Genomic DNA, 17,008 nt, shown 5'->3' with positions numbered 1-17,008 from the left:
CTCTACAACATGGCCACCTCTTCTTCTCACGAAGTACCACTGCTTCTTTTTCGGTCTCCAGAGATATGTTTATATTTTGCAGGAGCACTGATTGGTCAAGCCCCAAGGGTCACCACCCCCTGGTGGTTACCACTTTCTTAGTTTCAGGGGGAAAACCTGGTTCAAACCACTACAATGTAAAGAACCTTTTGAGGTCATCTAGTTCAATGCCCTGTTCAAGACTTGAATTAGATGAGGTTGTTCCAGATTTTGTTCAAATTCAAAGCATGTCCAAGGATATGTTTTTCCCACATCTCTGGATTACAGACCTCAACCCTGAACTTGAATTTCACTAACCTCGAGCTAAAACTCTTTTATCTTATATCTAATTGGTATTTCCCATGTTAAAACTTGTCTGTTGTCCCTTTTCCTGTCCCTGTGACTATGCACCTCTGTCAAGTCTGGATCTGATTCTTCGAGATCCTCCTCTTTGATAGATGTAAACAACATCTCCCCTTAGCCTTCTTTTCTAAATACATGCAAAGGTATCTAAGAGAGCTGTGTAGATGATGTTTGGGATCTCATTTTCACCACAAGAGCATGTGTCTTATCCAAAGAGAAAAAACTGAGTAACTGTAGAAAGGAAAGAAAAAATATCACCAATTATTGACAAATTTTTAATAACTCACTCAAGTTGGTTAAGTCCTGTAGTACTCTCTTCAGAAAATACTTGTGTTAGAGATTCCTAATTTACCTGGACTCTTTTGCAGTTCATTACTTTAGATAGCATTTTCCTTGAGCAACAAACACAGAAGTACTTGTAGCCTCAGTGTTTCAAATAATACAAATGGTTTCTGTGCTTTTCACCTCAGGACAATCATCCCCACACAAAACCAAATTAATTCAACCACATCTCCAAATCTTCCCTCTAATCCAGAATTTATGTAAAGCAGATGAAGGTATAAATTTGGCTGTCATTTAGAAGAATGTTGAAACGAAAAAGCATTTTCAGGGGCTCTTTTCATATAAAGTTCTTACTTAAATATTGTACATTAGTCATGATTATCTGTAGACTTGACTGCACTTAGTTGTCATTGCAAAAATTCAAACTGAATTCAAACTAAATATTAGTCATGATCCAAGAACTGTTCATGGCAGGTGTCACTGGATCCCCAGAAGAATTTTTTCAGATGGCTCCAGTTGAACAATTTCTCTAGGAATGAAGGCAGGAAAAATAGGGCTGTTCACAAAAGCCATTGATTTGATGCGTTCGGTGACCTAGGCAAGGTTTTCAGAGTTTCCACTTCTATAAATGAAGTCTCACCCTGCACTCATCCTACCTAATTCCAGGTGCTGGACCAAAAGATTCCACACTCCTTTCATGCTTGGAGAAAAAGACCAGGAACCATGGAGTACTTGAGGTTTTTCACAGGTTCATTTTCTATTGAGATGGGTCATAGCATCTCACCTTTTAAATTATTTTTATAGATCCTACCTTGCATTAGAATCCTAGACAGTACAGTGAATCTGGGAAGAGATGCTCAACATCTGCAAAAAAACTGTCCTTGGATTTGATCCAGTAGTCCAAGAATTCAAACAAATCTAATGAATATTTTTTAGGTTGTTTGTCCTCATTTTCTCTTTTGGTCCTCAAATGGTCAAATAGGGGAAAAACACACACTACAAAACATATCAATCTCTCCAACATAAAGAAACTAATAAGATTGGAGCCCCAAGACAGTTACTTTATTTAGATAAATGCTCCTTAGAAAACAATTTAAATATTTCTGTCCAGAAAAAATTAGTTTCCTTTCTCTAGCAGTTCACAGAAAGCTGACATCACTTATCTATCAATAAATGCCCTCAAAAGAACCCCAAAGCTAAACTCTCTGACTCTTCCTGCCTGAACACATGGTTTAATTCACCTACCCATGTCTCTGTATTTTTTTTGAAGATATTACTATCCTGACCAGTTGTCAGTGTCTACCTGAAACAAGAATATCTGCTGCCCAGAAATGGCCCTTGAGTTTCACATGAAGGAAATCTGGAGTGAACTTCTCAGATGCAGATGTTTACACTTCACCAGATGAATCACTCTCCCATAACAACGGAGATGATATAGCAAAAACTTCTTCATAATTCAATTAAAAACTTTCTGAATAATAAAATAATTAGTTTTTATTACACCATAGATCTACTCTCATCTTTTGCACAGCTTGAGTGTGGTAGCCTCCCACTGTTACTGCAAGTTTTCTTTTTCCATCTTTTTCAAACCATATTTAACTAGGGTAAAGTCTTTTTCCTGATTTGTTTGTGGGCTTTTTGCTTGTTTCTTTGGTTGGTTTTGTTTGTTTGTTGGGGTTGGTTGGTTGTTTTTGTTTTAATTTTTACTTTTAATTGGCCATCCAGAGTAGAAACTGGAATATAGAATAGAAGACAAAGAAATGCTGGTATTGAAAATTAGGTGTCTTAAGGGAGGATGTAATGATTGAAACTCATCATTATTCTATAATTTCTTCTGCCTTGAGCTCAGTATTGTTTGCAGAGAGGAAATAATGACAATATTTCCTTCTGTTTTCAGTTCTACGAGGGTACACCATGTGTTTGCTTTGAAACACTGTGGTGGGACTGATAAAAATCCAAAGGATTGCGACTGAACAGAATCACATTTCAGGTCTTTGAGGTGCAACTGTACCAGGATCAGAACAGGGTGTGAAGGCAGTCCTGCTTTCCTCCATCCACTGTACACGTTTCGAGTGTGATTGAGCATTTTTGTTGACAATTCAAATGAGTTGAGGTCAAAGTTTAAAAGGATTGCAATTTAAATCAACATGAAGAGTCCTCTAGAATGCTGGGCACTATCATTGTGACTTCTTTTGCTGAAACAAGATGAAATCCACAGTAATTCACTTTGAGTCAATGGTGTTAAACCAGCCTAAAATTGCAGTAAGAGAGGGCAGGGTGATAAGCATCTCTCTGCCAGCTGACACGGTTTGGAAACAGATGGAGCATTTCACAGCTCTCCCTCACTTCTCATATAGAAAAAGAAGGTAAGAACCAACCCACAAAGTTTTAATTCAACTTGTAAGAGAAATCAGCCTGGGAAATAAAGAAAATTTGGGAATTTTACATAGACACCTTAATCATACTGAAAAAATGTTTGATCCCTATAGATGATCTTACATCATTAAACTATTGTTCCCCCTTTGCCAGTACGACCGAGGAACAAATCTGTAATTTAAGCACTGACTTCCTTAAATATATAGGTATAAATATGTTAGTTACTGGTTTTGTTTCAAGACAGTTATACACAATGTGTTTGCAAATACAAAACAATTTTTTTAAGAATACCATATCGGAAAGTAATTTTCATTTTGCTAATAACTTATTTATGAAGATTTAATTCATTTAAATTAGCATATGTTGGAAAAAGTTGCTCAGATATTTGCTCTAAAAGTTTTCATATTAAACACTAAATAAAATCAGCTAAAATATAGGTCTTATAGTATTTTAATTTATGTACATGGAAATAATATTAAAAAAATCATAATTGACTAAATACATATTTAAGCATAAGCTGTAAAATGTAGGAATCTGTGCACTTCAGACATTTTAATATTTTTTTCAATCATAGCTGCCAGAAAAATAATTAAACAGGGGAATTAGCTCAGTAAATGCAAAATTAGGCTATTTATCCTCCCAGTGTTAAGTTACTCAGGCAAACTCACATCCTGGGGTTGCATGAACAAAAGTTTGTTATTAGAATTGGTACAGATAGATTCCAGGTTAATTATTGCAACAGTTTATGTAATTTTTGAATATCATTCCCTCTACAAAATCCCTGCTATACAGCTCTAATTTGCTCATCTTAACAGACAAATTTAGAGTGCAAATATCTCTGGATTTAAAGTAATTCACAGACATCTCTGTTCCACAATATCCTCTAAGTTTTGATCACTATGTCTAGTTCACCTTAATTATTGAACAACATCAATTCTGATTTCATCTTCCCAATCCTAATACCACTTTTAAAAAGAGTTTCCCTCTCTATGCCACCAAAATGGTTTTGTATCATTGAAGTCAGATTAGAGATATCGTGCAGTTGGTCCTTATCTTTTATCAATTTCGTGCAAAAATTAAAGTCTCCTGCATTATGCAAGAGTAATTAGGTGCTGAGACAATTTGACAAAACTCATCAGCAAAGGATGTGCTTAAGCTCTAAATTAAATTTTATCTCCAAGCACTTGCTTCCGAAAAGAACAAACTTCAAATCATCTTTAAGAGCAGCAATTCCCATAAAGTTTTCCCAGTGAAACATTAGAGACTGACTAACCTGCTTTTCCTTTTCTACTGAAAAGATTGAAGTTTGCTGGGGAAGCTAAATTTGCTTAACAAGCTCGTGGCTTCGCAAAGGAAGATTTGGAGATTTCACTACAGGAATAAACAGTAGTAAAACTCCTTGTGCACATTATTCAAAGCCAGAAAAGTTACCACCTGTCAGGGAGACATTTTTATATTCTTTGTCCTTATTTTTCTCTCTGACAGGAAGGGAAACAATCATTAGTGAAAGTTTTGGTAGCTGGCTTTGTAAACAAGACTCTTATCCTCCCAGAATTTCACTCAGATCTCCTATGCATTGATACAAAGAGCATCCCTGAGTCATCAGGGAGGAATATCTATCCATCACCACAGACCAATCCCCAATATGTGCCACTGACCAGAAGATGGAATGGTCTGCATCCTTAACCAATTGCTCAAAGCCACCTAGTCACCTGGAAACAGAAGTACTTCATCAATCAAACGATGGACCACCTCTGCAGAAAAGGCTGTGATTGCACTCTCCTCGTCTTTGATTTATGGAGAATGTGCTGCTGCCTTTTAGTGCCTCTCACTGAGATATGACAAGACCCCACACAAAGCTGGTAAAGAGCTTTAAATGAACAAGAACAGCAAGATTTGCAGAATCCCCAGGGGCCAAAATCTTCATATGATCCTTCTTCTGCCCTTTAATATGAGAGCTCTGACATCTTGACAGCTTTAATAGATACCCAAGAGGCAGAACAAGAAAGGAAAATCTTCGTAGTCCGTCTTGTCTTTTTTAAAATGCTGAGGGATATTAAAACAGTGAAGCAGTAATACTTGGGGCCAAGGGACATAGGTAACAAGACAATGCTTTAAAGGAAAATAGTAACGTTTAGGTAGTGACAAAAGAAAAACACCAAGAAATTCAGTTAGCAGTATCCCTGCCCATCTCAAGTTCTTATCACAGAAAAAAATAATGAAATGCTTTGATTTATAATTTCAAAAGTTAATCTCAGTTACATCTCCTGGTGTTTCCCGCTTAATTTTAAGTCTATCGCAATTTACCTTTGAATTTTATTTCATCTATAAAATAATTGGCCTATTGTCAATACACAGCTTCATTAAATATTCTGGGCAAAGAAAACAAAAACAGTAACAGAGAATACAGGAAAAAAAATCCTGTCCCATATAAACAGCTATTATCCACAGTTAGTAATGTTAAATATATAAATAACACCACCTGTCTTTCATCATAAAGAACTTAAGAAAAAGTATGGCCCAGCACTGTAATTAAATACTGTAATTAAGTTAATGGAAGTTTAGCAATTGAGTTCAAGGGGACCAGGGCCTGCCTTTTAGCAAGGCAAGTTAAACATGGAAGGATCAGTTTAACCATCAGCAAATGGACTGTCTCTGCAGAGAAACGTGACCATTGCTTTGCAGATGACGTAAACTCTGGGACTCCAGGACAGGAAGGAAATGCTTTTTCTCAGGTGACTAAGACAACACATGCAATTAATTCTGTGAGTCCTACGGCTAATTAAAAAAAAAGGAAAAAAAAGAAGCTACCAAAAAAAATCCCCCGTTGCCATGTCTCTTCCCTCCACCCCCAGATCTATAAAGACATAGATGAGACAGGAGGTTACTCACCGTTGAGGAGTCACCGCTTCCAGTCTCAAGCGTAGCTCCCTCAGCACAGGTGGGTGGGTGGGTGGAAAGTTGACTAGCCCTGCCCCCATCTATGACATCACACTCTACCTCATAAAAGGTAGTGAAAGTGCTCTGAACTCCAGTCTGATTTCCGAGAGATACAGAAAAGAGATAGTGAGAGAGAGAGCAAGAGAAATATTGTGCCGTAGCGTAGAGGTGAGGAGAGAGGGAAACGTGTGCTGAAGGAGCTTTGCTTGGCCAAGGAGACAGGGACTCCTCCACGATGAGTGACCCCGCTGGCTGCTGGTTCCTCTCACTTGTTCCCATAGCACAGGTTAAGCCTGCAAAGCCCTACAGGGTTTGCTGATTCAGAAAGTGGGTAATTTTTGGCATCTTTTGATGAAAAAGAGAGGACGAAAAGCTCTGTCCCCATTAAATGCTAATTGACATCAAATCAGGCATGAATTTGGTTCCTAGACTTCCAAATGACACTGTTCTATGTGTGGTTTTGTACAGCCAAACTGCACAAAAACATACACATCAGTGCAAGCAGGTAAAATTTCAGTGACTACAACTGGAATTATGCTTGTGTCCCCCCATGCTGAATAAACATCCAATCCACACCTCTGGAATGACCCTTGAGCAGAGTAAACCAGAGGGCTGGCCTTCTGTAAACCCTCTATACATCAATATATGAAGGTGGTCAGCAAAGAATTATGGTTTTCCTGCATTGCAAATGAGAACCGACAAACTGTGCTGAGAGAACAAGTGAGGGAAGTATAAAAATTCTGGGCATACATTTATTTACAGAGCACACTTTCGAAGTTCCAGAAAATATCAACAAAATTGCAAAGAGGTGATGTTTTTAAATATGTGCATTTTTAGACAGTGACAACCTTACAGGCTGAGGCACATTTTTTTTCAAACAACATCCCGAGGACTGAAATGGGAGGGCTTAAAATGGGATAGTCATTCTAATTTATTGTAAATGGAATTTTTATCATACAAATTCTCGAAAAGCAGCTTCAAGAGTAAACATAATTGCTTAAATTATTCACTGGGATTTTCCTGATAACCTGGCTGTATACTAAAAGTGAAAAAAAATATTATATGCTGCTAAACTTAACTCCATTTAATAAAACTGCTCAGAGAATGAGGGACTGTTCAGTGCCAGTACAGAGTGCTAACATAAGATCCTGCCTTTTGGAAGAGGAAAAATGAATGCTCCTTAAATCTCTTTTAAGACTATGGATTATAAGCACACTGAGCTAATATTGATGTTTTCCCTTAGGCTTTTTGATGCTACAAGGATCATGTGAATTGTAATCTGATCATGATTAGTTTTTCTGTCTTAATAATGAATAATGTGCATTCTCTGCTCTGTGTGATCTTTGTTTTTCTCTCCTTCGCTTCTACTGAAAAGAGAAAGTGTGTGACATGTCTAGTACCAATCCCTTCACCTAACAACATAAGTCAAGTATTTTTCTTCTTACCCTTCAAAACTTTTATCATAATGTTAATCCTGCAGTGTCTGCAGATGCTACTTTAAACCAGTATATTTGTGGGTTTAAAAACTTAAAAAATGGGTGCCCAGCTGGCAAAATGAAGAGTTACTGTGACTTAGAGATGATATGGAACTCCAGGAACACAATGCAAAACTAGGCTGCAGCTGAGTAATGCTGAGTGATGATAGTGCTGTTCACAATTGAATTAAACACACATCTGTCTGATTTCTCTGTGCATCTTCTTGACTACAAGCTATTTGCATGTCTGAAGATAGAGAGGAGGAAAGCCACCTCTGGTACCCTGTATTGCATCGAGTCCTTATTAATATTTATGTCTAATGGCCTGCTGAAACAAAAGAAAAATCATAATTTTTAAAGGCTTTTATGGTAAAAAGTACCAAGCAGCATTCAGTTAATTCATAACTTAGGTAACCTATGCCTTGACTACTGCACCACAGTTGTTTTTGCCAAATGAAGTAGGAATATATTTGAACTCCTGTGACCACCAGACCTTATGAAGGCTAAGCAACGTTGCTGATTCTGATAAAGAGAAGAATGTTCAGAGGATATATCTTTAAATATGAGAAATATTACACCTGTAATAGTGGTTCTAGGATCTCCTACAGAGAGACTTAAGAGTGAGCAAGAGTTAAATTGTCTTTTATTGGAATAGAAACATATGGAAGTAGCACAATTAAATCCCAGAAGACTGAGTATGAACAAGGATATTCTCCAGCAACAATACAAGACAAGGAATATGGAGAAATATGGAAGATTCCATCATGATAATGTGATATAAACAGTTCAACAGATTAGATAGCAGATAATACCCCAGATCTGAAATCTTGCTTTGACCTCCTTAGTATGACATCTGTGGTTTATAAAGAGAAAATTAAGGGAAGAGCAAAGTTAAGACTGAAGAGCAAAGTTAAGACTGAGTTGTGAACATACACTAGAACACATTACTCACCTACTAAAACACATTATTGAATAAAAGCAGGGAAAGAATATATCTCATGAAAACATTTTAAAAATGTTTATACATTCAAGGAAGGACAGAAATCTTCCAAATGTTCCAAAGAATTCAACTAAGATTAATTAAATGAATGCATGGAAATGCAAAGAGCCAGTAAATGAAGACTTTATTATCAAATGTTTTCTTAAGGGATGTAAGTTAAGAATAACAGCATAAGAACACTGTGAATGCAGGTTGAGTAATTGATTTAATAATTTGCACCCAGGTATCAGAAATCAACTTAAAAAAGGGTCCATGTTCAAAGATCTGGTGGAAAAAAATCCTCTTTGTGCTTTCTTTCTTGCTTAAAGAGATGAACAAATGATGGGAAAGGGCAGGCACCACACAGGTACCAGTGGCTCCTCTCTATAAAGCTTGAGTAACAGCAAGATTGTGAAAAGCTGAGGAGCATTATACAGACTGGTACTATTCAGAAGGGAAAAATGGATATATTTTAAGAAATTGAAACAAGAGCTTGAAAAGGCCACGTGAAAATGCCAAGGTGACACAGATCATTAAAGTCTGAGAGTTTAACACAGACACACCTCTGACCCAAATATGTCCAGTTTCTGTAGTGGATCAACCTGATTGATAAGTGGAAAAATCCTTCTTGCACATTATCTGTCATAGTTAAGGAATGGTGAAATATGTAACATCCTACCTGACACTGAGTAAAGCTGTAACTTCTCTAAGTTTTTGACAATGGAAATGCTGATTTTAGTTGCAGGTGAAAAAAAGGATGAAAATGCTTCTGCAGTCTTCTGGCTCAGATATTGATGCTCTAATCCAGTTTTACAGAGTTCTAATTTGGCCTTTGATGAGATTTAGGACACATTGCTTGTAGGCTTCACCTCAGTTTCTAGAGATACTATTACCTACCTGGTAACTTAGTTCACAAGGTATTTTGATGATGTACTAGTCAGAATCTGAAAGAACTCATGTTAAAAGAGAGCATTTGAGAATATCTAACAGTAAGAGGTTAGAACTGATTTTTCTGACACTGGTTAGTTTTTTACTTTGACATTTTACTTTTTGTTGATGCAGCAGCTTATCAGTTATGTAAGATTAATGATGTGAAAACAGAAATATTCTTCCTTTGCTTCTATGAGGTACATAAATAATAATTGCAATAAAAATATTTCCCAGCTGTGGAAGAAAATATTTCATAGGTTAACGATAAAAGGTAACTTTTAACCTTCCTCCCTGTTTGTTCTCTTCCCAAAGGCTATTATGACCTCCTGCATTTAATGGAAACACATCCCTATTGTGAGTTTTATTAAATACTTTGTTGTAAGTTGTTCTGTTCAGTATTTGCAGCTGATTTTGCTCAGGCTGAGAAAACCTGTTGATGTTTTCCCTTCAGGGTAAGTCTTCTTGTCTGTGAGTGTTTCTATGTGTGTGTTACTCATCTGGAACTCAGGTTGTCAAGAACAATAATTAAAGTTAGAGGAACTGATGAGTTTGAACTGAAGTTGTTATTCTTTTAATATCTGCAAAAGCACCACCTGACAGTACTTCTAGAAGTGAGATTTAGTCTCACCACTATCCAACTCAGGGAATTAAAAAATGGCAAGAGTTACAAGATGTACTTTGTATAAGAAACAAAATCCAAAATCTCCTATTGTGTGCTAAATCTGTCATTATGTAAATTCAGTTCTCCATAATTCCATGAGAAAGAAAAAAAAAACCCTAACTTTTATTTAAAGCCTCAGGATGTACCTACTAGCAAATCTCTGATTTGCATTAGGGAGGCCAACTGAGAGTGCCCCAGGGGAATGGAATTCTTATTTAATACAAAATGGTGACACTTGGTTCCAAACCATCTCTTTTAAAGGCAGTAATACAAGAAAAGAAGGAAATGTGAGAAAGCACTATATTCCTCTCTTTCTTTATAGTAATTTTCACAGGAATAATCTTTTAGGACCATATCTTAGGGTATATTAGAATGGTCTTTGCTAATTATTGCAGGGTTGGTGCAATTTGTGTATCAGAAAGCCATAATATTCCCATTTTCTTGGGAATGGCCTGGAATAGGAAAACAAGCTGAACTGAAGCCATAACTACTGTAGCAGAGGAGCTTTGAATTTTTTGAGTGGTTACTATTTTTAAAGCAAATGCAGTATGTAATGAAGCACATACAATAGTATTTCCTTCAATTCTCTAATCTTTTGCTATGATCATATTTGTTTCAAGCTTTAGTCTTCAATCTGTAACACTTTGCTTTGTTCTTATGGAATTAAGTGGATTATTTGGTATCAGAAATGCTTTCCTTTGCAGAAAACTCTTCTAATGAGAAATTTCAATAAATGTAATCTTCAGAAATTCATGAATATTTGTCACCTGATAAAGCACAAGAGCATGTTCCCTCTAGCCAAAATGCTTCTTAATAAGCAGAAAATCTGACCTGTCTAAATTTGAACTTACTGAATGTAGACATATAGACGGTGCTTCTTGTCTCCAGGAATATATTCTAATGAAGACAAGTGCAGTGTGATTTTGTTTTGCAAATTAAATTATAGATAACATCTCTCCATTTAAGCAGGATATATTGTTTCATATTTATGTGTATGTGTGTTTACATAAGCTTTTATTTAGGAGATATTTTCTTAGACCTGAAAGTAGCCTTACATCAAGAAATTGGAGCTCAAAAAGAACTGAGATTATTGCACAAAAAATATTTTCTTATGGAATTTTTCAGTTCTGTCTTAAGCTTCATTCAGCTACTTTTCCTTACATGGAGTAAACTCTGCCTTCACTAAGCTGTTTGAGGAACCAACTATATACTAATAAAAATAAACTAACCTTTCCAAAGGCTTCTACAAATTCTTGTACAACTTTTGACTTGAAATGAGTTGATTACCAACATTGGATCTGCTCAGCACTGTTTACTTGGGGCTTGAATCCCTCCAATGATGCCAATTTTTATAAACTCTCTGGGCTCCTGGTCCACACTACCTTTAATGGGAAGCAATAGATAAGTTACATATAATGAATTAAATCTTTATTATTGTCAAATATTTGGGAGAGGTATTGCAAATGGCTTTAGAGCCACTAGAGATACATCTATTTATGGGGTTTTTTTTCCTATTCATCTTTGAGATGTTTCATAGGATAATTAGGAATTCTTCACTGTTTAAACTTTCAGAAAGCCCTAAGACAGTGCTTCCATAAAATACATCATATATAATGAATATATGACCATGAGGGATTTTATCAGTACTCATTTTGATTAACCTGCATAATTCACTGGTGCCTTTATCCTCTAGGAGTAATAAATTGACTCAGTGTCAGGATGATACATTTTTTATGTTACCACATCATTGGGTAGTCCCTTTCTTGGACAGTGTATTGAGGGGCGTCCTGTGCCAGCAGGAGCTGGAGACTCCTGCATCAGTCACAAATAGAAAAGCTCAAATTTTTTCCAGATAAAGGTTTATCAAAACCTGTGTAAATATCACGTGCCTCATACAGCCACGTATTTTGGAACAAAGTACATTTACTATGGCTTTATTTCACCCTCTCGAGTATCAATATGTCTGCATACATTCAAACACTTATGCAGAGGTTCCTTAAATATCTCTCCACCCCAAACTGCCCAGCTGAAACATCTCCCTGTATTTTTCATTTCTTTAATTTCTTCCAAAGAAGGTGACATGAGCTACTTGAATATACAGAATAGATCAAGGTCTCTCTTGAAACTTGCTGAGGGTGCACTCAATCCCATGGTCCATATTGCTGACCCAACACTGACCCCTGAGGGACACCACTCATCACTCTTCTCCACCTGGACATTGAGCTGTTGACCACAACTCTTTCAGTGAGACCATCCAGCCAATTCCTTATCCACCTATTGGTCCATCTGTCAAATCCATGTCCCTACAGTTTAGAGAGGAGGGTATGTGGGCCAGTTGTTCCATTTCTATTCTAAATTAATAGTAAAACTGATTTTCTTGCTAGCTAAGTAACAGCAATAATGTTTTTGTACTCCTGAGAATCTTGAAGAAAAAAGGACCCCGACAGTTTTCTCAATTTACCAACTCTCCCTTCAGGAAACTTTCTTTTACATAATGCTAAATTCTTGCCTGATTCAGGAGGAATTAAATCACTCTATTTGCCAAGCTCCAAAACAACACTTTGTCCGTATTCTCGAGCATTTTACATGCAAAAGTTCTCTTTGGCCGCCAACTTTAAAGCAAAGGAAAACACTCCAGAAGGCTTTATTTTTCAGGAAAATGAAATAACCCATCAGTGGCTTTTAAGTAAATGTTTAGGTACATGTTCTTAATCCAAATTCAATGAAAGACAGCCTTACTCACTTTTAATAACAGTTGAACCTCAAATTACCTGATTTTTCTTTGAGTTTCTAGAACTAATAAGTAGCAACTTGATACTTCACTGCCCACACACATACCAACTTGCTTTTACAGCATGAGGTAGTTTACAGTGATTCAGCCTTAAATGAAAGAAAAGTAGGACCTTTATCTTCTTTTATTCCATGTAAGATCCATAGGCAGAATTGATAAGGACACTGCCAGCTCACCTGAAATAACTGCTGGATGCTCCCTGTTACTCTGTGATAAATAACGAGGTTCATTCATTTTTTATGAGGACCAGCTATTTCTGGTTACCTTACTCTTATCACTGATCAAGAATAAACATACACTTATTTTGCCCTATGTCCTGTATCTGTTACTATTTTTATGTATCCACTCTCCCAGTCAAGGTGCTATGGCAATTTTTGTAATGTCCTACTCCAAATTAATGGGGTGGCTCCAGCCCTTTTACCTTCCTTTTCCCACCAAAGCCCTCACTGAAATTCCCCAAGCAGGAGCTCCTCAGTAAACTCACAATTTTAACTAAACTGCCTTGTATCTTCAACAGATTATAAGAATCCTTCCCTGAGTATTGCAGTTGAACCTATTATGTTAAGATAAATGGGATTTGGAAAACAATTGGGAACTGGACCCAGCTAAAGTATATGTTTGGAGAGTGCTTTGGCTATTGATTCCAGATTTTTGGACAGTGTTCAAAGGCACATGATACAACACTGCATATCTGTCTGGCTCAGAAGTTTCAGACTTTCTGGGCAAATTTTCTGATAATACAGCTGATTAGATCTGTAGAGCTCCAAATCAAACCTGAACACGATAAGGGGCTGCTCTTGGATAAGGGATTTTCTTAGATTCTGCTCAATCTAATCCTACATGAAAATCTGTGGCAAATCTACTAATATAAACAAGAATTTTAAAAAATGCAAGCTCACAGCCTAAACGGGTAGTAGGTAAATGAGCTGATCAGCTTCTGAGCAGCAGTAAACAGAACAAGTGGATATTTATTCTAGAGTAAGAAATGAATATATATATATTTGTTATATTGTAATGCTCTTGCTAACAAGAGGCAGGAAGGAACACTAGAAAAATAAAGCAGCCCTACAGTCAGAAGTCTGAATTTGTATCCAAATGAGAAACATCATCATTAAAAGCAACTCTGTTGAACAAAAGTAGCTCCCACAAACAGGAAAGGCTATCAGCAAGAGCTAAGTATATGTAAATGGGATTTACTGAGAGTAGTGTATGCTCAGCACCTCAGAGGATTCATTCCAATACAACACTGCAACTGATTATGAAGCAAATACGCATTACTTTAAATAAACTAAGGCAAGAGACAAAGCAAATTATTTTGAAATGCTTTTGCTCTGTAATTTCATTAAAGGACGTTGTTTATTCTCAGAGGGGAACCACAAATTGAATATTCAAATTTAAAACTACAGGAACATATATCTGTTTATGGACCAAGGTCAAAGAGGTTCTATTAGGAACAAGGATATCATCTACACAGATCAGAAATATTTGCAAAATCTTTTGCAATTTTTTATATTAATTTTCTTTTGCTATTATCTAACCTCCTCACCATTTTTGCTTACTTTCTTCCCTATAATCTTCTTCCAGTTTACAAGGCTCCTCACTGAAGGACAGGTAGAACACAGGTTTTTTCTTATTTTACTTTCCAAAACTCAACTGGAATCAGAAATTAGGAGTCTCATCTTGCAACATAAAGGACCAAGTCAACAGACAAATTGGCCTTTCTCCACTGATATAATGAGGTATTAGCTGATGTATCCTAACTCCCAATTGCCAGGTCTTACTTATCTGGTAAAAATAGTTTTGCTATCTGCATGGAGGGAGTTTGATGGGAAAGATCAAAGGAGAAAAAAGAGCTTGGGGGGAAAAGGAATGGGAGAAAGGAAAGGGAAAAAACAGTATTTCTTTACTGAAATAATTTACACTTCAGGACTGTGACATTTTCTTACTTTTTGATCTGTTTTCCTATTTGCAGCAAAGTCACTGATGCCAAAAAGGACCCCTTCATATGCTATGCTAGTACCATATCAATCTATAGAGGAAAAAGCAAACAAGATCAGCTTTAGGCTTATTTTCAGAGATAAACCATACTGAACTACTGAATCTTGTAGGGGAAAAAAAATAGAAGTTTCATCAAAATATATATAGCACATTATGTGTAATGTAGACAATATTTTTAAAGTTGTTGCAACATATTTTTCTCTAACCAAGCTATAGGAACTGTGGGGTGGCTTTCATCTGTCTTTTAGGTTTTAATTGGTTTTATGTCTCTTTCCTTTTTATATAAATATGCATACACCCACACACAGATTCAAACATACATATGCATACATTCATTTCATTTATAAATATTGATTAATATTCTTAATAACGAAAGAATTCAAGCAGAGATTCTACTCCCTATAAGAATTCTGAATCATAAGTCATCTTTTGAATTGATCTGAATGATATTGTGGTTCTCTGAAAACACAGTAGTAAATCACAATATTATAATAATCATCCTGGTTCTTGATATTTACATCAAAACACTTAAATATAGTGAAAACATAAAGTTAATCCCATAGTCACAGGTTGGGAAGCTGGAATTCTGGATTTCTATAGTACTTCTAACATTGTACTGTATGCAAGTTGCCAAATAATGGTATTTCATTTTGATACAAATAAAATACTGTTTATTTGTAATTGGCTATCCAAGAGAAAATGAAGAAGAAGATGGAAGCAGAAGCAGCAAGTAGACAAGCAGATGTAGATGTGCACTTGGATACCAGACCTCTGGATAGCAAAGGAGCATACAGTACCCAGCACCTTGAAGATAAACACCTCAGAAAACACTATCAGGAAAGCACTGCTCTGTGTTATATCAGATCACAAGATAATGCTCTCACAAAGGGATGCACAGGAGTTCAACTCTGTGTCACCTCCTGTTCAGGGCACCAGCAGAAGAAGCGAGCTGGGCAACCTCCAAATTTTCCGTACATCGGTACCACTGAGCCTTGGGAACAGAACCAAATCATTCCTGCATTTGAAGCTAGTTTTGTTTTTGCAACTGACTGCAAAACCCCAACCAAACAGAAACACAATGGTGATGAAGCCTGGTAAGCAGCGGGTGCCAACAATGCCAGACTGGGAATGATGAAGTCAAGCGGTTCGGTCACTTATAGTTTCACAACGGATGGGGATGTTCCAGGAACGAATAGATGCTTGAGGTTCACAATGGCTTATTCAGCATTCACATACACTGAATAAAGAGACTCGAAAAAAGAAACACACACAACCACAAAAGCCAAGCTGGTTGAAGCACTGATTTGGGTAATTGTTGTAGAGAGATGAATATGACGACTCGATGGGTATGAAAAGCTGGACCCAGATGGCAGTAGGTAAGAAAAGATCATAGCAATCAACTCTGCAGCATAGCTGTCAGCAACACAAGGACAGATCATTCCGTTAATATCAGGAGAATGGAAGAGGATCTTTTCGTTGCTGTGGGAAGATCAAGGTATTAAAATTACATACGTACATACGTCAAGAAGTGAAGACCAATTGCAGGACAGATACAGGAACCTTTAAGCAGCTCCTTTTTAGGATTGTATGTATGACTTCAGAATGTCTGATCCAAGAAAGCCTGGCAAATGTTTAAGACCTTCTATAGTGCTTTGCAAAAAAAAAAAAAATAAAAGTGTTATGTGGTTGAGAACATTTTCTCTGACTTCTGATATGCTTGAGGAAGGCCAGTGATGTCACTGGGGAATCTCATGGATGGAATGAAGGGCACAAGTTTGTTCTCCTAATGATCTTCGTACTTGATTGGGCTTAAACAATGAAAGGGTGCTTTTTCAAAACCACATTTGAAAACAATTTTTTGGAAGCATCTCGGGTCTCACAAATCACCATTGTTTTGAAAACACACTCAGGAGAGTGAAAATGTTACACATTTACATACATGTGGTCTGTATTTGAGTTAGAGGATAACAAATGTGTCATGGGGCTAATACTAGGGTGAAAGAACAAAAAAAAAAGGAAATCCTGAAGAGCAGCAATTGTACTGCTTGGTTCTAGTATTCTCCCAGAGGCACAGAAGCCAACATAAGGAGAAGGAAAGAAAAAAATACTTTAAAAATACAGAAAACTCATTGTTTATAATATTACTGCTGCTGCATATTCCTGTCTTTATTTCTAAAAAAGATTGTGTGTCAGAA

At 36.6% G+C, this 17,008-nt stretch overlaps 1 protein-coding gene and 1 long non-coding RNA gene across 9 annotated transcripts in view; one reads left to right on the top strand and one right to left on the bottom strand.

The window, feature by feature from the left end:
* CTNNA2 (catenin alpha 2) overlaps positions 1 to 17,008 on the bottom strand; it is a 492,427-nt gene that overhangs the window by 11,921 nt on the left and 463,498 nt on the right. Inside the window, exon 17 of one of the 7 annotated variants that reach the window (XM_027691282.1) lies at positions 5,932 to 6,075. The exons of the other annotated variants lie outside the window; for them this stretch is intronic. Within the exon in view, the coding sequence (XP_027547083.1) occupies positions 5,932 to 6,075 (144 nt within the window). The remainder of the gene's footprint in view (positions 1 to 5,931; positions 6,076 to 17,008) is intronic. 7 annotated transcript variants of the gene reach the window in all.
* Positions 6,048 to 16,737, top strand: LOC113971409. Of its 2 annotated transcripts, XR_003535541.1 has the most exons (5): positions 6,048 to 6,147; positions 8,678 to 8,800; positions 9,676 to 9,717; positions 14,400 to 14,554; positions 15,508 to 16,737. It is a non-coding gene; the product is annotated as an uncharacterized LOC113971409 (long non-coding RNA). The 2 variants fall into 2 exon arrangements; XR_003535542.1 differs by lacking the exon at positions 8,678 to 8,800.

Source organism: Neopelma chrysocephalum, unplaced genomic scaffold (assembly GCF_003984885.1).
Source record: "Neopelma chrysocephalum unplaced genomic scaffold, ASM398488v2 Primary Assembly neopelma1_83, whole genome shotgun sequence".
NCBI classification, from domain to species: Eukaryota; Metazoa; Chordata; class Aves; order Passeriformes; family Pipridae; genus Neopelma; species Neopelma chrysocephalum.
This window is presented reverse-complemented; position numbering and strand designations above follow the sequence as displayed.